General features: G+C 33.6%; 1 protein-coding gene across 6 annotated transcripts in view; it reads left to right on the forward strand.

Annotated features, from left to right (window-relative positions):
* The window catches only part of PDS5B (PDS5 cohesin associated factor B), a 164,001-nt gene that overhangs the window by 114,560 nt on the left and 23,514 nt on the right, over nt 1–25,927 (forward strand). For all 6 annotated transcript variants that reach the window (XM_074378039.1, XM_074378040.1, XM_074378043.1 and 3 more), the window contains exons 20-24: nt 2,510–2,633; nt 5,432–5,590; nt 18,061–18,129; nt 19,536–19,672; nt 21,997–22,120. In XM_074378039.1, coding sequence (XP_074234140.1) covers nt 2,510–2,633; nt 5,432–5,590; nt 18,061–18,129; nt 19,536–19,672; nt 21,997–22,120 — 613 coding nt within the window. The remainder of the gene's footprint in view (nt 1–2,509; nt 2,634–5,431; nt 5,591–18,060; nt 18,130–19,535; nt 19,673–21,996; nt 22,121–25,927) is intronic.

A 25,927-nucleotide genomic window follows, 5' to 3' on the forward strand; every position in this document is an offset into this window, starting at 1 on the left:
TGATTCCCTACAGCCTTGTCAACAGTGTTGTTAATGAAACGTTTCTCTTTGTGCCTGGTCATCTTCTTTGTTCTGCAGTCTTTGAAAGTAGTGTTACCACTTCTACTTTCATTTATGTTAGTGTTTTCAAGGCATCTCTCCTTCCCCTCTCCTCCCCTCTCCTCCTCTCTGTCTTTTTTCCTTTTCTTTCTTCGTTTCTTCCCGTCTTTCTATTTTAAAAATGAATTTCTTGTAAATATCTTGTAGTTTGGTCTCCGTTTTGTTTTTGTTGATTTATTTTGGTTTTGGTTGTTTTAATCCAGTTTGACACACCCTCTTTCAGTTGGAATATTTAGACTAATGTAATTATTGATATAGTTGGGTTTAAAGCTACCATCTTGATGTTTGTTTTCATTTCATCTTTTCTGTGCTCCCCTTTCTATTCCTGCTGTCTCTGGGATTAATTGAGTATTTTTAATGGTTTTGTTTTATTAACTCACTATTGGCTTATCTACTTCAAATATAATTATACAACTTAATGTATATTGTAAAAATCTTGCAGCAGCATACTTTCATGCCTTCCCCCTTCAGGCTTTTGTTGCCATATATTTTGTTTCTATATATGTTATAAAGTCTACAATATGTTGTTGATATTTTTGCTTTAAGCAATTTAATATATCTCAGTAAACAATGACAGATTTCTTTCACTTGTACACAAATATTTACCGTTTCTGCCACTCTTCATGTTTTGGATATCTATCCATATTTTCATCTGGTACCATTTTTCTTCATGAATAACTTTAATGTTTCTTAAGAGTATAGTTCTGCTTATAATTAATTATCTTAGCTTTTCTTTATCTGAAAACGTTTTTATTTTACCTTCATTCTTGTTTGGGGGGAGGTAATTAAGTTTATTTACTTATTTATTATTATTATTTTTTATTTAATGGCAGTTCTGGGGATCAAACCACGACCTCGTGCATGCTAATAAGCATGTGCTCTACCACTGAGCTATATCCTTCCCTGTTTTACCCTCATTCCTGAAAGGTATTTTTGCTCGGAATAGAATTCTACGTTGAGAGTTTTTTCGTTTAGTACCTCAAAGATGTCACCCCATTATTTTCTGGACCGCATAGTTTGTGATGAAATGCTCTTTCATTCTTTGTTCTATACGTAATGTGTCTTTCTGACTGTTCTTGAGATTTTTCTTTTTATCACTCTTTTTACCAAATTAATAATGATATGGCTTGGAATGGATTAATTTCTATTTCTTTTGCATGAGGTTTTTTGAGATTCTTGGGACTGTGGCTTTATTTCAGACAGATTTGGAAATTTTTTGGCTATTATGTCTTCAATTTTTTTTGAAACGTTCTCTCCTCTTCACCTCCTTGGTTTCTGGGACTCCAATTGAATGTACTTTTGACTACTTCGTATTGTCTTAGAGGTCACTGATGCTCTGTTCTTATTTTTTTCCTGTCTTTTCTCCCCCCTTTTATTTTGCATACTTTCTATTGCTCTCTTCAAGTTCACTTACCTTTTTTTCTGTAATATATAATCTACTTTTAATTCTATGTGTGTATTTTTCATTTGAGGTATTGTGTTTCTCATATTTAGTAGTTCCCTGTGGGTCTTTAATATATATGATATATATGTATTATTTTATATATATATATAAGACATATATCATTTCTGTCCTCATTATGTTTCCTTTTTACCTTCATGAGCATATGGAGTATATTTATAACAGCTGTTTTAATGTCTTTGCTAATTCTGTCCCCGGTACCATTTCTGGGGCTGTTTCTATTGATTAATTTTCTCCTGATTGCATATTAGACGGTCTTTCTACTGTGGCTGGTGGAAACATAAATTACTACCAGCCCTGTGCACATTAAGGAATTTTTTGGCCTGCTGTTTTCCAACGTTCTTTTCCTGGTCTTGGGTAGTTTTTGCTCCTGCATGACACTGATCATTATTCAGCCAAACACTTGGAGCTATCCCTCTTCAGATCTCCAGAACTCAGGTTCTCTTTCTCTTTTCATAGCTCTCTTCTCTTTGGTACTTTGCCCTAGAAGTTACAGCTGCCTTGGCCTCCCTGAACTCTCATTTTATTCTCATGTAAGTTGTTTTGGCATAAAGTGAACGATGACTTAGAAGAGGAAGAGACTTGAGAAAATAGGAACAATTTAGGTTCCATTACAGTGGTCTTACGTGTAAGGTGACAGAAGCTTAGCTTGAGTGACAACAGTGAGAATAAAATAGAAAAGGCTAATGGAAATGATGTTAGAAAGAAGAAACGGGTCACCATCCATGTTTTTACTTGTAAGTATTAAGTAAAAAGGAATAAATACTTACATTTGTATTGTGCTTTAATATGAACATTTATAAAGCAAAATCATAGATATTGAAAATGAGTCTTTTTTTGTTCTTACAAAACATTACTTAAAAAATATAAACATTGAAGTATCTAGTGGAAGTCATGTTGACTTTTCTGGTTTATTGTTTTCTTTCTTTCTTCCTTTTTTTTTTTCAGAGCTTTGCTTCCTGTTTTACATCACAAATCTAAAAAAGGACCCCCCCGTCAAGCCAAATATGCTATTCATTGTATCCACGCGATATTTTCTAGTAAAGAGACCCAGTTTGCACAGATATTTGAGGTAAAGAGAAAAAAAATTTTTGTTTCATTTTATACTTAATGAACAAATATGAATGATTTTATAGGGTGTTCGTATTTGGAGGTGCATCACTTTATAATATATTTTTAGAATTTGAATCAGTATAATCAGTATTGATGAGTGGTTAAAATCTGAAAATACCTGATTATTAAGATGTTTAATGCTAACTCAAATTCAGAAATCAAGTGATTATGTAGTATTTTTGACATTACCTTATACATTTATCATTAGAAAACTATTTTTCATTTATTATTTACATATAACATCAGAGTTACAGATAGTAGGTAATAGATGTTATTCTGTCAGTTTATAGGTTTGAAAATTAAATTTCTGTTTATGGGATACTACTGAAGTGTGAGGTTTTGTAAATCAATACTAATTTTAATATAAGGTAGATAAGTGTGCATTTTAATGGTTACCTAATTTTATGTCAGATTAAAACATGGCTTTTCCCTTGCAGAACATTTGGTCGAGACCAAAAGGTCCTTGTAATTTGGTCCTGTCCAAAACATCCATGAGCATATGTGGTCCATACCGAATGGTTTTGGACAAGACCAAATATCAGGGAGATTTTGGTGTGCATCAGATGTTTTATGGATATATTGGACAGAACCAAATATCTGCTGACCTTCTTTTCAATATGTATTTCATATTCTTCTTCTATACTTTGAATTACCATTACCCTTTCTAAACAGTTGCAATTTCATTATAATCTATTATAATCAGGGGCTGTCTTTAGCATTCTTACTGCAAATGAGGCTAAGCAGAAAATCTATAAAATCGTAACTTAGAATTTTAGTTTAGGAGCCTTGAATTAAGCCAAGACAGTTTAGAAATTATGCTGAAGCTGCCCACCATAAATACTTAGACTTGTTATCTCTATTTTAGAAACATTTATGCTAATTTTGTCACATTTTCATGTATTAAAGACTTGAAAGAGGCAAAAAATTAGTCTTCTTTATTAAACAGCACCTTGGTGGTAGATAGCAAATAATAATTTATTTTATATTTTGTGTGTTTTGAGATTAGAGATATTTTCTGTAGCCTTTTTTTAATATAAAAGAATAACTTCAAAGAATTCATGTTGATTTCTAGAAAGCTTTTTTGTTTTTCTTCAATAGTTTCCTTTTTGTTCCTTCCAGTGTTGATGACGAGGAGGATAATGCCAATAATAACTTTAACTTTTAGGGTACTTTTATTTTCATTTTGGTATCTGTTATTTCATCTTTATAAGAATCTAATCCGTAATCCTTCTACTGTAATATACAAGTTTGAGGGCTTTCTGAGAAAAGGTTTAATAGAGATATCTGGCCTTTATGAGATTACTGTTAATCCAGGGTCTGGCCATTAATTTTGCTTTTTCAGAATTGACTTTATTAGCTTACTGTGGAAAATTGTCATACATTATAATAAACGAATTGAAAAAAGTACACTATCAGATTTTTGTTAATAATACGAACAACAAGCTGTTATTTAGGTGTGCAGTGGAGGTTTTGAGGGAAGTCATCAAGAAGAGCAAGAAGTAAACTCATTTAAATATACTTACGACTAAACAAAACCTCTCATATTGCCCCAGTATGTTGGGAGAGAATAGTTTTGTGTTGTTTTTCAAGCTTAAAATTCTTGTTGTTCAATGTGGAAGGATAGAGCATCAATTTTTCATTAAAATGTTCATTAAAATTTTTAATAGATAATATGGTCACTTGCTTCAAAATGAAAAGTTAACAAAACAAATATTCAATAGTAAATAGTAAAATGGTAAAAAGTTTTCTCCTTCACCTCATTTCTGTATCCCCAGCTAGCAAGTTTCTTTTCTCAGAGGCAACCAATGTTATCAGTTTGTAACGTACTTTTATGGAGACATTTTATTCGTATACAAGTAATAAAAACACATACACATACATTTTGTCCCCTTTCTCCCTCCCCTTATGCCAATAGTGGCATACTATAGTCAGTGTTCTGATTTTCCTGTTTTAAATATTTAATGATATATTTTAGATATCAATTTATACGCGTATATGAGGAGCCTCATTCTTTTGTCATGGCAAAGTGAGTATTTATAGTTGGGTTTCCTGTCACAATAATAAAAATAATTTTATTAGCTGTGATACTTAATATTTGATGCTGTAAAAATCCACAAAAATGCATGTCACTATACATAATAAAAGCTTATTTCTTACTCCTGAGAAAAGTTCAGCTGGGTGTTTCGATTGCATTCTAACTAGTGGCTTCAGCATACAGACCCTTCTTGACTGGTGGCTTCTCTTTGAGTCCCACTGGATCCTTGGTATTAAACTAGCCAGTGAGTGAAGAGAGGATGTGGAGAAGATAAACTGCTCATATCTATCTGCCTCAGTGCAGGCATGGCATATATACCTCACTTCCATTTTCATTTTGTTAACCAGAACTTACATATCCTCAACTGACTACAAGTGTAGGCATCCTTATTATGCCCAGGAAGTAGAACAGAAGTGGATATTGGTGAGCCCTAGCAGCCTCTAACATATTTATATATGTAGTCATAAAATATATGATACATAATATGGTTCTTCATGCCGAAATGTTTCTTTACCTACTTCTAAAATATGGCAAAATTGAAAACATTTAAACATGATGCATTCTAGACATAAATAAGCTGTAAAAGTTTAAATGTAAGCTTGAGCTACTACTTGTACCATATATTGGAACTTTTGTAGTTTTTTGCATTTGAAGATGAAATATGTGAGCAGTTTATTTGCATGTTTATGGAGTTGAATATATTTTCCTTTTCTTATTTTCAGCCTCTGCATAAGAGCCTAGATCCAAGCAACCTGGAACATCTCATAACACCGCTGGTCACTATCGGTCACATTGCTCTCCTCGCACCAGATCAGTTTGCTGCTCCTTTGAAGTCTTTGGTAGCTACTTTCATTGTGAAAGATCTCCTCATGAATGATCGGGTAATGTATATATTTTATTTTATTTTATTTTATTTTATTTTATTTTATTTTATTTATTTTATTTTATTGATTGATTGATTGATTGATTGATTGATTGATTGAGGGGGGAGGTAGTTAGATTTATTTATTACCTTTTTTTTTGGTTTTTAAATGAAGGTACTGGGGATTGAATCCAGGACCTCATGCATACTAAGTGTGCACTCTACCACTTGAGCTATACCCTCCCCCCTGTATATTTTTCAGATGTGTGTTCTTCATAATGCTTTCTTCTAACATTTTATGCAGCAAAGAGATAAGTGAAGTGATGTAAATAATACTTCAATTTGGCTGACTTATTTTAGGTTTTCCTGTCTTTGTAACATACTGTATCTCCATTATAAGTAAAACAATACATTGAAATACATTCCTTGGTAAATACAGAATATCACCCAATTCAGTCCATTTCAACTTTATATGGGTTTGATTTTTGTAATGATGTCTATTTTTAAAAATGTGAAGACTAACAAGCTAGTTCACAGTTTGGGTGTCATGACAGTTAGTTGTTCCATTCCCTACATACAATAGAGAATTAAAAGAGGCCTGGGAGAAAACATTGGGAAAGAAATAATTATTTTCTCTCTCCAATTTATGAGTATTGGGGGCAAGGTGTGTTTGGGTGTGGAAGAATCGGCCTCTTACAGTCATGTGGAATTCTCTGCATGTGTCTGTGTATATTTAGATATACACACATATGCAGACACATACATAACCATCAATTTTGTATCTGTTGTGTGCTCAGCACTGTACAAGGTTTATTAAAACTAAAAAATATGAAATTAAGTTTCTTCTCTTAAAATACAGTTTTTGAAGTGTGTAGGTATGTTAACACATGTTTCATATCCATGGTTATTCTTCCATCCTATTAATACATTTTAATTTTTTTTTAAACAGAGGTGCTGGGGATTGAACTCAGGACCTTGTGCATGCTAAGCACATACTCTACCACTGAGTTATTACCTACTCCCATCCTCCATTTTAATGCTTTTAAAACTTTAAAAAAAAAATTTGCAATGGAAAAATAGTTTGTAGAGATAATAGTTAAGACAGAGCTTTGTACATTTTTAGATCTTTCTTCTCCTTGTCTTCTCACAGGTCTCTTAAACTAACCTCATTTTTAAAAATTCTTTTTTCTTTTTACTGTTCAGTGATTTCCATTACTCTGTCTTACAGTTGCCGATCATTCTCTATCATCTAGTCTACTGTTGATTTCTTCTAGTGTGTATTTTTTGTTATTGTATTCTTTAGTTCTGTTTGGGTCTTTTTTTTTTTTTTTAATTGAGGTATAGTTGATATACAATGTTGTCTTAATTTCCGGTGTACAACATAGTGATTTGGATATATACACACACACATATATATTTTTTTCCCCTTCCTTGGGTCTACTTTATATTTTCTAATTCTTTGTTAAATTTCTCACTGTATTCATCCTTTCTTCTCTCAGGTTTATTGAGCATCTTTGTACTTTCAACTCTTAATCAGGCAGATTGCTTGCTTACACTTTGCTTAGTTCTTCTGGGGTTTTGTCTTGTTTATTCATTTGGAACATATTCCTCTCTCACCTCACTTTGCCTCATTCTCTGTTTATTTCTATGTATTCGGTAGGTTGGTTACATTTCCTGATCTTGGAGAAGTGGCCTTATGTGGGAGACATCTTATGGGGCCCAGCAGCACACACCCCTCTGGTCACCAGAGCTATATACTGTAAGGGTGCCCCCATGTGGCTCTGTGTGCCCTTCTGTTATGGTGAGGCTGGCCACTGTGGACATGCTGGTAGGCAGAGCTGGCCCTTGGTGCAGTTGGCTGCAAGGCCCTGCCTCGTGCCACTGTTGAGTAGGCTGGGTCCCTGCAGAGCTGGCTGAACAGCCTGGGCATCCCATTGCTGGTGCCAACCTGTTAGTGTATGGGTAAGCCCCTGGCACTCACAGGCTAGAGGGAGGACTCCAAAATGGTGCTTGCCAGCACCAGTGTCTGTGTGGTAGAATAAACTCCCCTAAATGGCTGCTGCCATTTTCTGTGTCCCCAGGGAGACTCCTAGTTGACTTCTGTCACTCCAGGAGGCTTTCCAAGATCAGCAAGTATGTCTGACTCAGATATTTTCAAATTACTGCCTCTATATTGAGATTCAGAGTATGTGAGATTCTGTGTGTAGTCTTTTTTTTTTCTTTTAAAGTGGAGTTTCTGTTTTCTACAGCCCTCCAGCCCTCCTGCACACAAACCCCACTGGCCTTCACAGCCAGATGTTTTGGGGGTTCATCTTTTGAGTGCAGAACCACTTGGGTTGAGGAGCCCTATGTGGAGCCTGGACACCTTGCTTCTGGTGGGGGGAACCTCTGCAATTGTGATTATCCTCTGTTTATGGGTCAACTACTGAGGGGTGTGGGTCTCGACTATACTGGATCCCCACCCCTCTTGTTGTGGTTCCTTCTTTATATCTTAAGATGTGGAAAGTCTTTTCTGCTTGTTTCAGGTTGTTGTGATAGATAGTTGCTCTCTAAATAGTTGTAATTTTGGTGTGCTGTTGGGAGGAAGTGAGTTCAGGGTCTTTTTACTCCACCATCTTGGCCACCTTCTTGTTAATGTTGATGTTTTGACTTCTTCCCATGAATCATGAGTGTTCTTAATGACATCTAGAATGATGAATTCTTTCCAGAAGGTTTTTAATTTAGTTTGCCGAGATCCATCGGAAGAATCACTGTCTATGGCAGCTTTAGCCTTACAAAATGTATTTCTTTACTTGAAAGTCAGAATTACTCCTTTATCTATGGCTGCAGAATGGATGTTGTGTTAGCACACATGAAAGCGTTAATCTCATTGTACATCTCCATCAGAGTTCTTGGGTTACCAGGTGCATTGTCAAAGAGCAGTGATAATTCTATAGCAATATTCTTTTCTGAGAAGGAGTTCTCAACAGTATGCTTAAAATACTCAGTAAACTGTGTTGTAAACAGTTGTGCTGTCATCCAGGCTTTGTTGTTCCATTTGTAGAGCACAGGCAGAGTAGATTTAGCATAATTCTCAGGGGCCCTCAGACCTTCAGAATGGTAAATGAGCATTGGGTTCAGTTAAAAGTCACCAGCTGCATTAGCCCCTAACAAGAGAGTCAGCCTGTCCTTTGAAGCTTGATGCCAAGCATTGACCTTCTCTCTGGCTTTGAAAGTCCTACATGGCATGGCCTTCCATTATCGGGTTGTTTCATCTATGTTGAAAAATCTGTTGGTTTAGCATACCCACCTTAATTAATTATCTTAGCTAGATCTTCTGGATAACTTGTTGCAGCTTCTACATCAGCACGTGTTGCTTCACCTTGCATTTTTGTTATGGAGACAACTCCTTTCCTTAAACATCATGAACCAACCTCTGCTAGCCTCAACAGTTTTCTTCTGTAGCTTCCTCACCTCTCTCAGCCTTCACAGTATAGAAGAGAGTTAGGGCCTTGCTCTGGGTTAAGCTTCGGCTGAAGGAAATGTTGTGGCTGGTTTGATCTTCTGTCTAGGCTGCTAAAACTTCCTCCATGTCAGCAATAAGGGTGTTTTACTTTCTTATCATTCATGTGTTCACTGGAGTAGCACTTGTAATTTCTTTTAGGAACTTTTCCTCTGCGTTCGCAACTTGGCTTCTTGCAACAAGAGGTCTAACTTTCAGCTACTTTCAGCTTTTGACATACGTTTGCCACTAAACTTAATAATTTCTAGCTTTTGATTTAAAGTAAGAGACGTGCAATGCTTCCTTTCTTTTGAACACCTAGGGGCCATTGTATTATTAATTGGCCGCATTTCAATATTGCTGTGTCTTAGGAAATAGGGAGGCCTGAGGAGAGGGAGAAAGACAGCGAATCGGTAGTCTTTAGAGCCGTCAGAACACACACAACTTTTATTGTTAAGTATACAGGTGTGGTTCGTGATGCCTGAAAATAATTACAATCGTATCATCAAAGATTGCTGGTCACAGATCACTGTAACAAACATAACAATAGTGAAAAGATTTGAAATATTGCGAGAACTATGAAAATGTGACACACAGACAGGAAATGAGCAAATGCTGTTGGGAAAATGGTGCTGATAGACTTGCTAGATGTAGAGCTGCCACAAACCTTCAATTGTGAAAAGTGCAGTATCTGTGAAGCCTAATGAAACAAGTTTTGCCTGTGTACAAAAGTGTGCCAGACAGGTAGGTCACAGCAAAAAGATACTGTTTGTTTAGAGTGTGTAATTAGAGTTGCAGTAAGAAAGGAAAGAGAATATAAAACGGAAATAGTATTTGAAGTGATAATGCCTGAAAATTATCCAGAATTTATGGACAACATCAAAGCTATAAATTCAGGAAAAGCTCCCAGCCCCAAGTAGGATAAATACAACCAAATGGATACCCAGATATATCCTAGTGAAATCAGAAACCAATCAAAGTAAAAAAGATTAAAAGTTTGCACAGCAAATAGACAGAAAACCTTCAAAGGGACGAGGCTGTCACCTGACTTTGAAGGGAAAAGAAAATAGAAGATAATGGAATAATATCTTCAAATTATTGAGCAGAAGAAATGTACCAGCCTTAGAATTCTAAACTGGAGAAAATATCCTTTAAGAAGGGAAGGCAAAAATGAAGATATTTTCAGACAAACAAAAACAGAGAATTCATTAGGAGTTATCCCAACTAAAAGAATTTCTACTTTAATTCTTTGGGTAAAAAGCAAATCATCACATAGATAAAAAAATGAAAAGTGAGAGAAAGAGAAAAATACATTGCTAAATCTAAGTAAATATTAATTGTATAAGATAAAAACAGGAGTGATCTTGTGTGAACAAGAACACAACAAGTATCACGGTATAAAGGGAATTAAAGTATTTTAAGTTTGTTTGGAATACTGAATCTGCTGTTCTGAAAGTTTTAAGACATAATAGCGGGCCTTCAGTATTGGCCTTCAGTAAGTTAAAGTCACTGCTCTCTAGGGCAGCTACCAAAAGAATAGGGAAGTGTAAAACAAACAAGCCAGTAAAGGGGAAAATGGAATAAAAACATGTAATCAAAAATAAGGCAGTAAAGAAGAGGAGCATGAACACAGAACTGATAGAACAAACTGAAATTAAGCATCGAACGGCAGATTAACCCAAATCACTATTTACATTACATGTAGACTTTTCTAAGTAAAAGACAGATTTGTCATAAAGTATGCCAGAACTGTGTTGTGTACACTTCTGTATATGACATTTAGATGAAATTTTCAAGTCTTCTATTAGTTAACTGTTAGTCCATCTTTTCCCCCTGAGATTGGAAATGTGATAAAAATGTCCACTATTATTACCACTTGTATCATCTTGAAGAAACATTACATAAGGAAGAAAAATAAATAAAAGGCATTAAGAATGGGGAAAAAAAAGCTGTAATTATGAACAAATGATATAATAGTGAAAGGAGAGAACCGCAAAGAATGTGAAAGTTAATAGAATTAAAAACTCTCTTTAACAAGATCCCAGGATTCAAAGTCAATATAAAAAAGAAATAACTTTATATTTACATGCCAACAGTAAGAAATTAGAAATTAGTAACCATTAAAAATTAAATTTACAGTAGCTTCGAAAACCATGAAATGCCTATGAACATACTTAAGAAAGATAAGCAAGATCTCTACATAAGTATTTAAGAAACATTACTCAGAAAAATTTAAGACTACCTAAGATGTATACTGTCTTAATGAAATGGGAAGCTCAGGATTATAATACCATGGAATGGGAAGGTGATTATATAATAATGAAAATTATGTCCAGATTTATAATTCAACACAATCCCTATCAAAATTCCAGTGAGGTGTGTTGAGGTAGAGTGGTATAGGGAGAAAGATACAAACTGATTGTAAAATTTCAGTAGAAATGTAAAGGCTAAGAACAGCCAAAACCATCTTGAAGAAGAAGAAGATGATGATGATGTAGTCATAGTAGGAGTAGGAGTAGCAGCAGCAGAAGTCATCGTTCACAACATGCGGAGGACTTAACCTACTAGATATCATACCTTCTTCCAATAATTAAGAAAGTATGAAACATAATAGAGTAGATTATGTATGTATGATTTAGAACAAAAGTAACAGTTAAAAGCCATGGAGAATCTTCATAATCTTGGATTGGCAATTATTCATAGATATGAAATCCAAAGTACAAGCAACAAAATAAAAAACTAGATAAATTGCTCTTCATCAAAGTTTAAAACTTTTGTGTATCAAAGGACAATATCAACAAAATGAAAAGGAAACCTACTGAATGGGAGAAAATATTTGAAAATCATGTATGTGATAAGGGAGTTAATATCTCAATTATATAAAGAACATATACAACTCAATAGCAAAAATAATTTTTGTGACTAGAAAAGAGGGATAGGACCTCAAGAGAGATTTTTTTCTAGAGAAGATGAACAAGTGTCCAACAATTATATGAAAAGTGCTCAACATCACTAATCAACAGGAAAATGCAAGTCAAAACCGCAGTGGGATAGCACCTCACTCCTATTACAGTGGCTAATATAAATAAGACAAATAACAAGTGTTACTGAGGATGTGGAGAAAAGGAACCCCTCTGCACTGTTGGTGGGAATGTAAATTGATGCAACCACCATAAAAAAACAGTATGGAGGATCCTCCAAAAATTAAAAATAGGTAAAAAAATTATAAATAAAAATATGTGACCCAGTAATTCCACATCTGGGTATTTATCCAAAGCAAATGTAAACACTAACTCAAAAAGATATCTGCATCCTCATGTTCATTGCAGCATTATTTATAATAATCAAGACATGGAAGCAATCTAAGTGTCCATCAGTGGATGAATGGATAAAGAAAAAGTGGTGTATATATACAGTGTATATATACAGTATGTATATTTTATACATAAAAAAAGATGAAAATGTTGTCACTTATAACAACATGGATGGACTTTGAGGATGTTATGCTAAGTGAAATAAGTCAAGCAGAGAAAGATAAATACCATGTGATGTCTCTCCTGTGTGGAATCTAAAAAACACCAAATAACAATAACAAGGAAAAAACCCTGAACTTACAGATACAGAGAACAGATTGGTAGTTACCAGAGGTGGGGGATGGAGGGTGGGTGAAATGGGTAAAGGGAGTCTAAAGATACAGACTTCCAGTTATAAAATGAGTAAGTCAAAGAATGTAAGTTTAGCATCATGAGTGTAGTGATTAAACTGTAGTGTGTATTTGAAAGTTGTTGAGATAATAGATCTTACAAGTTGTCATCACAGGAGAAATAATTGTAACTGTGTGGTGATGGGTAATAACTAGATACATTGTGCTGATCATTTCACTGTTTATATATGTACATGCACACACACATATATAAATATCAAATCTCCGTTGTACACCTGAAACTAATGTTATATGCCAGTTATCTCTCCTTTTTTAAAAAAATTATCAATTAAAGTGTTGAAAAGTCAGCCTACAGAATGGGAGAAAAAATTTGCAAATCATGTATCTGATAAGAGACTTATATCTAGACTATATAAAGAACAATTACAACTCAACAAAAAGACAACCCAATTTTTAAAAATGGGCAAAGGACCCGAACAGTCATTACTATTAATATTACTATTGTACTTTTTTTAGTTTTATATTTTTGTATTAAGTTATGTTCATTTTTTTTTAGACGTGATGCTATTGCACACATAATAGACTACACTATAATGTAAACATAACTTTTCTATGCACTGGGAAACCAAAATATGTGTGATGTGCTTTATTGCAGTATTTGCTTTATTGCCGTTGTTTAGAACCATATCTGCAATAATTCCAAAGTATGCCTGTGCTTTTCTGCCTGCTTATGCTTCAGTTTTATTATCTTCTCACCCATCTTTGAGTTTACTAATCCTCCCTTCACATTTGTCTAATCTTATGTTAAACCCATAAAATTGAATTCTTAATTGCACTTGTTACATACTTTCATTCTATAATTTCCTTATACTTTTTAAATAATAGTTGTTAGTTCCCTGCCAGAATTCTTTTGCTTCTCATTTAGTCGTTGAACATCCAGTTAATTATGTTAAGGTCTTTGTGTGTTAGCCTCAGCATCTGGTTCTCTTGTGGCTCTTTTTCTCGTCTGTTTTTTTGCCTAATTTTTGGTCAGGTCTCATCTTGCACACGTGATATTTTTGATTGAGTGGTAGACTTTGTGTACAAAAAATTTGTAGAGATAATTTGATGCTCTAGATGATTTTTTAATATTTTTTATTGAGTTATAGTCATTTTACAATGTTGTGTCAATTTCCAGTGTAGAGCACAATTTTTCAGTTATACATGAACATATATATATTCATTGTTGCATTTTTTTTTTGCTGTGAGCTACCACAAGATCTTGTATATATTTCCCTGTGCTATACAAGGAAATGTATAATGATTTTATAATTCTTTCAAAGAGGATTTCTTTTTGCTTCTGACAAGCAGTCGAGCTATTGTCAAATCACATTCATTCAATCAAGAATGCAGTGATTGGAAGCTGGGCTTCAGTTTTTGAGAGGCTGATTTCTTTTTCTGGTCATTTTGTCTCTAGGCTGTTTTTATTTGGGACCCTTCCAAAAGTCTACGGTGTTTAACATGGACTCTACTCTATATTAGGCTCAAAATTCTACATTTTTTTTTTCTTCTAGCTCTCTGACAGTAATTGAAACATTGCTCAACCTCTCACCCTCTTTCACTTTCAGAATCAGCTATCATTTATATGAGAAAAGCAATTTTAGTACCAGACTCAAATCTCTTGATTACTGTCCTCTTTTAAAACCTTGCCCTGCAAATTATCACTATTTGAGCTCTCTCTTGCCTTCAAACAGGTTCTTTAAAACTATTTTGTTTAACCTTTCCATTTGTTCCAGTTGGGAACATAGAGGTTCAGAATAACAACTCTACTCAGAAACAGAACTCCTTTTAACCCATTAGTGTATTTTATGTTATATTTGACATGTACAAAGTAATATATATAACATTTATGGAGCTTGTTTTATAATAATATAGTGAACACTCATGAACTGTTAGCTCCAGGTTTTGTTACTTTCCAAAATTTTCTTCCTGTTTCTTTCCTGCCCCAAGTAACCACTTTGTTGAATTTCAGATTTGTTATTCTCTAACTAAAACAGATCATCACTTTACCATATATTTATCTTAAACAACGTACTTGTTTACTTTTACTTGTTCTTAAAGTTTATAAGAGTTACAATACACCATATATAGTCTTGGGTAACTTGATTTTATCATTACACATTTGTGTTTTGGAATAATTCTTGTTATTAAATCTAGCTGTAGTTCATTCATTTATTACTCTGCCTTATATCATTCTGTGAAGTATCTCATAATTTATTCTCTTAATGAATATTTGGAATATTTCCTTTTCGTTCCTCTTTTGACAGTGCCCTTCTGAGTGTTCTTGTAGAAGCCTCCTGATACATATGCGCATGAATTTCTCTAGGTTACAGTCACACGAGTGAAACTGATGAACATTAGTGTGTAAACATTTAACTTTTCATTTTATTACTGAATTATTCTTCAAGATAGTTTTAAAACTTATTTTCTTTTCAGTAGTGTATATCCCCTGTTATTGTCAGATTTCTCGATTTTTGCCAATCTAATAGATAAAAAATAGTGTCTCAGTGTAGTCTTAATTTACATTTTCCTGGTTACTAATAAAGTTTATTTGTCTAGTCATTCATGTTGCCTCCTTTCTGAAATTCCTTTTGATGTCTTTGGCCTTTTTTTCCCTTGGGTTGTCTGTTTTTCATAGGTAATCCTTAAACTCATTAATATTTTTTCAGGTACATGTTGAAGTACCTTCATAAAATGCATAAAATCTCATTTATGGTATGCCTTTTTACTCCCTTCATGGTGTACTTTGAACAAAAGTTGTTAATTTTAATGTAGTAAATTTATCATTCTTTTCTTTTGTGGTTAACGCTTTTTATGTCTTGTTTAAGAAATCATTCCCTATGACAGTGTCATAAAAATAGTCTCCCATATGTTGTTCAGAAAGTTTTAAGGTTTTCTTTTCACACATGAAAATTTTAATCCATCTGGAATTGATTTGTTTGCTTTTTAATGCTGTGACTTAAGGATTCCATTTCTTTTTGTTCTCCATTAGGATAACTAGCTTTCCCAGCAGAATTTCCTGAAGGATCTTTCCTTCTTCGCGTCGTCTGCAGTGCTGCCACTCATATCACGTGCAGCCTCTGTTCTTTTTCATTGCTTTGTTTGCTTATCTACAAGATGTCTTTTGGTCAAGTTTTATTTTCTCTGTAAAGAAAATTTTTAAATTCCTCTTACACAACTTTGTTAGGTACTTCAGTTTTTAAAATTATGTTTAATGTTTGTGGTTGATTTAAGGAATTATTTTGTAGTTTTAGTTTTATATCCTCCTGTCTTGCTAAACTCTTCTCTTTACTTTTAATCAAAACTATGAGGAATGCCAGTTTTGATTATTTTCTTATCCTTGAATATTTTATCTCTGTATTTCTTTATATTTATTTGTACATAGGTTTTCTTAGATTTTTTTCATTGCAATTTTGTCTGTCAATTTTTGAAAGCAGTATATTCAAGTCTTCTGTGATGATGATGTTTTTGATATTTCCTCTTTTTCAAAAATCATTTTTGTTTTGGCTTATTCTGATATATTCTGCTAGTTGTACAAATGTTCATGTATTTTGTCTTATAATGTAAGATTAAAGAAAAGTATGTCAATATCCTGTTTACATCAGTATCCCATTTAATGCTTTTCATCTTGACTGGTACATTTGTCCATCCTGTTTTAGATTTTCTCTGTCATTGGTTTTGTTGCATCTGTTGTGGTTTTATTTTATTATTTTTTAACCTATCTGACTGACTGTTGATCTTACTTACGGATAACTTTTTTTTTCTATCTGTAAAGGTTTATGCTGATTGAATTTTTCTTTTTAACTACATATTTTAGTGGAATGCATTTTTGAATAATTGTTTCAGAATGGCTTGTAATTTGGAAACTCTTTCTGTCTTGAATACTAGAATTCTATTTTTCAAGTTACTTAGCTGCAGAAAATTCAGAACGTTGGTTTTTGGCATCTAGTCTTGCTGCCAAGATGTCTGAAGTTGATCTGGTCCTTGTTCCTTTTTTGGTACATTCCCCCCTGGAAGCGTTTGGATTTTTTGGATACTGTTACTTCAGAAATTTCATCAATTATGTTTCTAATATGATTCTTTTCTCATTATTTCCACTTCATCTTCCGAAAGCACTTCTCAACTGGAGAATTGATTTTTCAGCTATATGAACACAGTTCTGTGTGTTTGGGGAGTTTGCCTTCTGGATATTTGGGCTACCTATCCTGTTGCCAGAGAGTTACCTGAGGTGCTGTTTGATTTCCATAGTCTGCCTCTTAGAAATCACTCATGTCAAGTGGAGGTAAAAATGTGATCTCCAGTGTTATAGGATTGGGTTCTGCTTTTTTGTCACCTTAATTTCCTGGCTGCTACTGCAAATTCACATCTCTTGATATCAGTTTATCATCTGAGGGTTATATTCTGTGATTATGCTGAAAAAAATGACACTTTGGAGGGTGTTTCCTTCTGTCCTTTTATGGAGATGTAAGCTCTCTATCTCTGTTAATTTCTTTTCTGTATATTTTTGTTATTCAAATTTTTCCTATGGTTTTGGTTTTCTTTCAGACCCCTTTTGTTTTCCAGCCCGGCTAACTGGGATGTGTATGTGTGTGTGTATGTGTGTGTGTGTGTTACCATTTTGGTTGGATTAGGTAGGAATATACTACTGTGTGTTTTCTGTTACTTCAACTACAAAACTGTATAATTTTTCCCTGCTCAAGATTTTTTGCATCTACCTATCCCTTTGTTTAAGAATGGCAGCTGACCCTTGAGCAGCATGGGGGTTAAAGGTGCCAACCTTTAGCATAGTGGAAATCCTAGAACAGTTTATAGTCAACCCTCTGAATGAGGTTCCTCCCTATCCAAGGGGCGTCCACTATTCAACCAACTGTGGATTGTGCATTACTGTAGTATGTGTGTATTTAAAAATCCACACATAATTGGACCTGTACAGTTCAAATTTGTCTTGTTCAAGAGTCAATTGTAAGCTTTTTGGCTCCATTGATTTTTATCCTAGTCCTTGCCAGCTGCCTTAAATAACTGAAACATTAATCTTAAAGGGGGAGAGGGTGGTGAGTAAGGAAGTATATGTAAGTGGTTAAAGTCAGTCCTACCTCACACCTAGAAAGAACCAACTGATTATGGAGGTATAAGGTGTATATATGGTGCTAGTGAAGACGTACCTTTCAGCCTTTTTGAGTGAGTAACAGAAAACATAGTCATATATAATGACTGTCACTGCAGAAGATAAACATTTCATTCATTCTCTAAATAGTTAAACAGGAGAATTTGTATTTATGTTTTAAAGTTCTCAATTTTTGTTTAGCTTCCAGGAAAAAAGACAACTAAACTTTGGGTTCCAGATGAAGAAGTTTCACCTGAGACAATGGTCAAAGTGAGTGATGTGCATAGATCTGTTGATTTTAATATATTTAATATACTGTATTAGTTTTACAGGGGTTAAAATATGTATTTTTGTTATAAAGTTTCAGCTATTAAAATCAGTCAAGTTTTTATGTTTATTGTATGACGTTATCCTCTGTGTTGTGAAAGTGTAGGGCAATAATGGGAAACTTGAGGCCTGTGGACAGCTACACACAATATAGTTTGAAAAGAAAAAAAGAGTTTGAAAACTTCCTCCATGTTGCTGCTTCCAAGATATTAGCTTTTTAATGGCAAAAGACAGTGCTGCTTTTATTATGTACCTTCTCCTGTTGAGTAAAAATGGTCATCCAGGTTTTAAGACGATTCATCTTTTCCATGAGATTTGATAAACCTTTTGTTTTGATTTTTTTAATTCAACCTTTTATTCCTTGAGTTTAGGAGTTACACATAAAAGATTGTCATCACTAGTATAGACAGCATTACTTTATCACTAAAACCATCTGTAGTCTATAATGTATACCTCATCTCAATCCACTGCCCAGAGTGTGAAGACCAGGAACAAATATATTAAATATTGTTTTTTTTCTAATTGTAATTTCTTATAAGTCATTTCAGGATGTGTGTGTATTTGTTTGTATTTTATATTATGAACTACTTTGTCACTTAATTACAGCTTCAGATTCTGATACTCTCTCTGTAGACTTGGAGGGCCTTTCCTTTAGCATCTTTGATTGATGCTTGATGCTTCTGAGTTCCAGTATAAACCTGTTTTCTCAGCATTGGCCTCCAGCAGCAGTTTTCTATGGTTGAGCAGCACTGCACTAGAAGGCAGGCTGCCTGCACTTAAGTTCATGCTTACAAAGTGGCCCAGAAAAGGGATCTTAAGAGTGTCAGCTACATACCACTACCCATTTAGCTCCTGAGCCTCCAATCTGTAAAAAATTAAGATATGTGAAAAAGAGATAATATGCACCCCTTCGAAAATGGTTGTTGCACACATTATAGGCAGTAACAGGTTTTAAAGTGTTTAAGTACTTCATAGTTATAAAATGTATTACAAATACAAGGTGATATCATTGCTCAGGCACAAAAGATTGAATATAATTTGCTCTTGGGAAGCTTTCTGACTAGGGAAGCTAGCATGATTTTTCTGTAGGTTCTAGAGGATAGAGTGTATGCTAGGGAAATATTGGGGAAAAAAAAGCAAAAACAACCAGGTTTTAGATAAGTCATTCATTTGTCAGTTGCTTAGGGGGTGAGACATCTTTAATTTAAAACATATGCAGAAAATAATAATTCTTCTTTTCTTTTCTAAAAAAGCATCCATTATAAAAACATTTATTCATTTTTTAAGGCTGATATAGAATTTCTTTAAATTATAACAATGTTTTATTTGTCAATTTGTATTTTAAATAGATTCAGGCTATTAAAATGATGGTTCGATGGCTACTTGGAATGAAAAATAATCACAGTAAATCAGGAACTTCTACTTTAAGATTGCTCACAACAATATTGCATAGTGATGGAGACTTGACAGAACAGGGGAAAATTAGGTATGTAATTACTACTTTAGAGTTCTTTAGATTGCCCAGTATTTCAGCACCTCGTGTGATTGTTAATGGTGGTTTCTTTTTTAAAAAATATGTAGTATTATTTAGTAGGAATGTTATATTTTTATTATAATATGCCTTTGTATAGTTAGTTACTTCAAAATGGCCATACATATGTCTGGTGCAGGGTACTGCTGTATACTCGAAATATTTTGAACAATAGATGTTTACTTTTTTTATTATCTAATGTGAAAATGTTAGTGTACCGATCAATAACTGATGTTTTACATTCTGGTTAATATCTAAAGGAAAAAGGATGGACTGGATAGAAGGCAGCTTACTGAATCTATTTCTAGAAGTATAAATATATGCAAATTTTTAAAAGGGTACTTGATTCCACTTATTTGAAACACACATACTTTTGTTTGTTTCATTTGAAAGTTTAAGTATAGTATAGTGATTGAAAACAAGGACTCTGGAGCCCAGATTCAAATCATGGCACCACCACTTACTAGCTAGGTGGCCTTCAGCAAGTTACTTGAACCTCTCTGTACCTCAGTTTTCTCATCTATTAAAACAGAGATGATGATGATACCTATTTCATCTAGCTATTATGATAATCAAGTAAGTTAGTATATTTAATGTATTTTTTTAAAGCACTGCCCAGCACAGAGTGATTAGAGGTATTGATGGTGGTAGTGGTTATTATGTCAAGGTTGGCTAAAATTTAGACATCTTTCCGGTTTGAAAACACAAGTGCCATTTATTGCCTCTTATTAGTAATAAAAAATGAGTGTAACTTTTCCCCCTTAGTATATCCAACTTTCTTTAAGACAAAATATAACCAGTGACTACCAGTTGCTTTGTCTCTTTCCATCCTGTTTTGCTCATCCTGTATTTTTTGTGTAGGATGGTAACAGTAGTAGCACATTTTTCTCAAACAAATCAAATAAAAAGAAAACTTTGAAAACCATGTGTAATTCATTTATTTACCTTCTTTTAGTCTAACTAATTGTCTTCCCCTTCTACTTTGTAATTTATGTGCTAGTGTTCAGGATTTATATAATTGGAGAAAAAAATTTCCTTAGTATTAATACATTTTGTCTCTTAAACTTGTTAATTGCATTATTTATGTGCCTATTTAGATCTCATCTCACCTGTTTTTATTCTTAGTATTTAATAAAATCAAATGTGTACTTGAATTGTACAAATGAATGTGAATTGTATTTGTTCTGCATTGTTAAGCAAGACTTTATATAGAAACCTGATCTTCAAAACGTAGTTGTAAAGCGTCTAATTATAACTATTTTTTTATTTATACTAAATAAACTGCAACAGGAAAATCAGACCTTCCTTAGCAGTGGTTGAGTGATTTACCTTATAATAACTACTTGGAATATTACTATTGGTAAACTGAAAAAGCACCTCTAGGACATGTAACTTCAGAACTGTATTAATGCTGGTGTGCATTCAGTCAGTATTTTTACATAATCCTTCAAAAGGTAAAGGAAGAGACTTAAAGCAAGTGAACCATTAGATCTTAGAAGACTAAGACTTTTCTTGAAGTCCCTCTCAGTACTGTACATATGATAGACACATATTTGTTGTATGAGTATTAAATAATGCTCTTTACTATGGACATAGGGGGTCCTAATTAAGGAGTTGTAACTTTCCCTCACATTAGTCCAGGATCCCTATAATTTTTTTCAAGATCCCTGTAATTCATGTAATATGTCACTATATTAGGAAGAATTGATTAGATATATTTACCAATCAAGAATTTCCTAATTGTTGAAGTATGTCCCATTTAGCAAAAAATTTTCTTTCCTTAAACTTAAAAAGAGGCTCTTAGTAATATTTTAAAACTTGAATTCTAGCTAAAAATAGTAGTGTTTTATCCACTACACCTGTTTTCCTCTTTTGTACTTAGCACCATAGTTTTTGTTGACAGATTAGCAGGTTGTAGAACATTTGTATGCATAATCTATAAGTAAACACATTTATAAAAAAAAAATCCATAGTGGAAGTCTTAGAATCGAACAACTAACCGTACAGATAGATTTGCTCTAGGCTTGGCTAAAAGCTATTTTGTGTAGACAGAGAATTAAATGATTAGCATAGACTGATGTTCAGGAGAAGAATTTCTAGTATTAGATACCATCTTCCAAAAGTTAAGTAAACATAATATGGTTTTCAATACCAAATTGTTTCCTACCCCCCCCCCCCTTTTTCTGTCAGAGGAATTTTTATAAAATTAGATATACAAAGTAGGGATGTTTTTGTGTAGACATTTAGAAATCTAACATTCTTCCTTGCTTATTTTTCAGTAAACCAGATATGTCACGCCTGAGACTTGCTGCTGGGAGTGCTATTGTGAAGCTGGCACAAGAACCCTGCTACCATGAAATTATCACATTAGAACAGTATCAGCTATGTGCGTTAGCTATCAATGTAAGGAAAATGGCTGTATAGAACATGACTTTGTTTGGTCTTTGACTTTTAGGAAGAAAAAGTCCACCATGATACAGAGATAAAAATCATGAATGTTTGTGTCTCCTTTTGGAAAATTTATATATGAGACCATTTCAGAGTTGTAAAACTTTGAGTTTTGGGTTGCTAACATAGTACAGTTAGTTCTTGTTACTTGCAGTAGTTCTGTTCTATGAAGTCACCCCAAGCACTGAATAAGCAAATACTCAACCAGTGCTCACAGGGACATTAACACTGAACTCATGTCCAGCAGCACTGTAACTCATGCCTGCAGAAAGCTAATGTGACACATATTTTCTCCATAAGGCACATCACAGCCTTCTTGCTCTTAGGAACACTAACCAGCACTTCAGCACTATGCTTAGGAGCTATTTTAAACAACAAAATAACCAACAAAAAGTACAGAATTGTGAGAAATGTGGCACTAAATAGACTACCAAAAGGATACTTGTTAATGAGAGCTGAAACAGTAAGGGAGAACATTGCCCTCCCTGTGTGACCTCAGCCGGGACACGTGTCAGGCAACTCAAATTTTTGCTGCTCGCGAATGACCATGGAAGTGCAGCAAGTAGTGTTTGGGGTTTACAGATAAGTTTTAGTGAATAGGTGAATTCACAAATTTATAATGTGTGAATAATAAGGATTGAATGGATTTAGTTCTTGAAAGAAAATGTGTAGTTATTTATAGTTTTATAAAGACATGGTATAGGTTAATTTTACGTCAAAGGCATTCTTTATTACTCAGAGCATAACTAAGAAAATTAAAGAAAAAGAACTTTTATAATAGTAAATATGATATTCCATTATGGATTTTTCATTTATAATTTGGTAATTTTACACTTAGTTTTCCTATTCTTTTCCGTGCAGTCTAATTTATAAGAATTTGGCATTTATTTCAGGGATTTTAATTTTTCTCTCCACTCCTCTCTTCTGTTGCTTGTTGCTGCATATGTATAACCCCTAGACATAAACAATCATCTGTTTTTAAATTGTAATTATTTTGTCAATTTCTGGTACTTCAGGCTTTAAAACAGCTATTCCAAATCCTGTTTATTATTATGATTTATTTTAATTTTGGTGTTGTTATTCAGATATTATACAATTGGAAAAATAACATTGGGAGAACCCATAATTTCCCTGTTTAGTCTTCCCCTTTAATTTTGGAGAAAATCTTACTTTGCAATAAAGTAATAATTGTCTTAAAAGTATATATTAAGTTTCTTAGCAAACAGCCTATGTAATTACTGTTTTCCAATTGGCAGTACCTGCAGTTGATTTATCAGATTCTTGGTTTAGCATTTCTTAAGGTATTGGTGCTGTCAGTTGTGAAGTAGAAATTTAAGAAAAAAGGAAGAAAGTATGGAAATATGTCCAAAGAGATAGGCTTTGTTTGAAACTCCTTAAGTATAATAAGTATATGCACATCATTGGTTTAATGTCCACTATGTACAAAAAGCATGCACACTGGTTAGCTTTTGGAGGCTTTCTTTTCTAGCACACTATTTGTTATATATTATTACCTCAGTTACCAAATTCCCAAGGTGAAAGTTCAGATTGCCTGAGTTTAAAGATTGTTTTGGAATTCTGTTGACTGTGGAACATGTGTTAGTGATTAAAAGTTAATTATTAGCACATTCTCACAACTTACAAACCTATGAGGTTATCATATTCTAAACAAAACTTTTCCTAATTCTGCTGTTGCTTTAAACCATATACCCATCTCTTCTTTTTAAACTTCGAAAACTCAAGAAAGAGTAATCTCTTTACCTCTTATCCTCTCATTCCTCATCTTTTGGCATTTGCCTTTACTGTTTTCTGAAAATGCTCTATGAAAGTCCCCAGATCCATTGATCTTAATCTTCATGGTACATGTCCTTTTTGCATCATTTGACACAACTCATTGTGCCTTTATTCTAGAAACGCTCTCCTTTGGTCTTTGTTTCCTGATTTTTGTCATATTTCTCTGACTACATTTTCTGGCCCTTCTCTTCTCCTTTAAAGATATGTTCTGTGAGGATTTGTTCATGACCAACTTTTCCACTTGCACATTCTTGTTTGGCCATGTCATTTTCTATTCTTTGGCCATGTAACTCCTATTCTAGCAACATTAACTTTTCTTTTCAAGTATCTGGTCCAATGCTAAACAGAAATTTCAAACTTTCATGTATTGTTAATGTAGGACTAAATGCATACTCTATTCTTTTCTGACATGTAGAACCTCACAGTAAGCATCAAATAAATATGAATGCCATTTCTTTGATCTAAAAACATAATTTACGTTTGACCATTTGCTTGCACTTAAACCTTGCTGCAAAAGTCAGATTATTCATACATACCATCTTAACCATACTTACTGCTGTAACCCTCATTAGCTCTCACCTACACTATTGTGAGACTTTCTCTTTTGTTGACTACATTTCCATATTACAGTGCTGATCATGTTATTCCCCTGGTCAAAAATATGTAGAGGGTTATACTCCTAAGAAAGAAAAAAATTCACATCTATTTTACAACTTGCCATACAAGCCCCTCTAATATTTGGACGCAGATACACATCTTAAAATTTTGTTTAGCACACTACCCTCTACTTACTCTCATTTCTGTGAATCTGAGCAATTTTTTTTTCTTTTATGTACCTGTAGTTTGCTGCCTCTAGTTTTCTTCTCACCTCTCATTTCTACACATCCAGATCCAATCCTTTCTGCAAATCAACGCTCAGATGCAATCTTCTCCACAAAACTTACTATTATTCTTGTAGGTGGTCTCCTTTTGATCCCCTACAGATTTTACCTGTAGTCCTCTGATACATACATGACTTGTGCTTAGATATTTATGTGCCTGTGGTTTATTTTTCTTAACTTGAGTTGAACTCTTTAAAGGCAATATTGTATCTCAGAAGCCTTACCATGCATTTGAGTAGAAAGTAAATCTGGAGGGATAGAAATTCAATAATATGAATCATAAAATTATTTAAGAATTGCTTAGGTATTTTAGAATTTGACTGCAGTTCTTTAAAAATTCACTGTGTACTGCTATGTGCTGTGCGTTGTTTTGGGTTCTATAAATACAAAGATGAATCATGGCTACAACCCTCAAGAAGATGATAACCTCTTAGGAGAACAGAAAATATAAATAAGTACTAATAATACAGTGCAATACAGAAAGTAATTGAACTATTTACAAGATAGTAGAAGTAGTTCTGAGGGATAATTTGTACTTTAAAAGGCCACTGAAAGTGAATTTATTTAAGATACAGATGAAAATTGATTTCTTAGTAGTGAATAAAAGCTTTGATTATCTAGGGGGAAAATATTTTGTAGTATTAGACATCTTATTTATGTTGAACCAGTTATTGGCTATAACCATAAACATGAAAAAGTATCAAGTGTTTGCTTTTTTGAGAGTGTATTTTTCCTGATAAAAATTTTATCACTCTGTCCTTTACTTCACATTTTTTAACCTAGTTGAAAGGGTAAATCTTTGCAAAAAAACTACAAATGAAATAAACATTAGGAGACTTCCTCAGTTCCCAGGAGAAAGCTTTTAAAAATCTCTATTCAGATGAGTCTCTTCTAATGTTCCTGTTGTGTCGTTATTCTTGTCAGTTTTCTCATCTTCTGCTGTTAATTTTGTCAGTTGCCTTGCATATAATTTAACAGTTCTCTGACATAACTTTGATGACTTTTTGAAATCCTGCTACTTGTGCCATGATTCACAATTGACTTTGTACTTAATTTGCATTGTATTACTGGATCCTCATTGATTAGT

Source organism: Camelus bactrianus, chromosome 14, assembly GCF_048773025.1.
Source record: "Camelus bactrianus isolate YW-2024 breed Bactrian camel chromosome 14, ASM4877302v1, whole genome shotgun sequence".
Lineage (NCBI taxonomy): Eukaryota > Metazoa > Chordata > Mammalia > Artiodactyla > Camelidae > Camelus > Camelus bactrianus.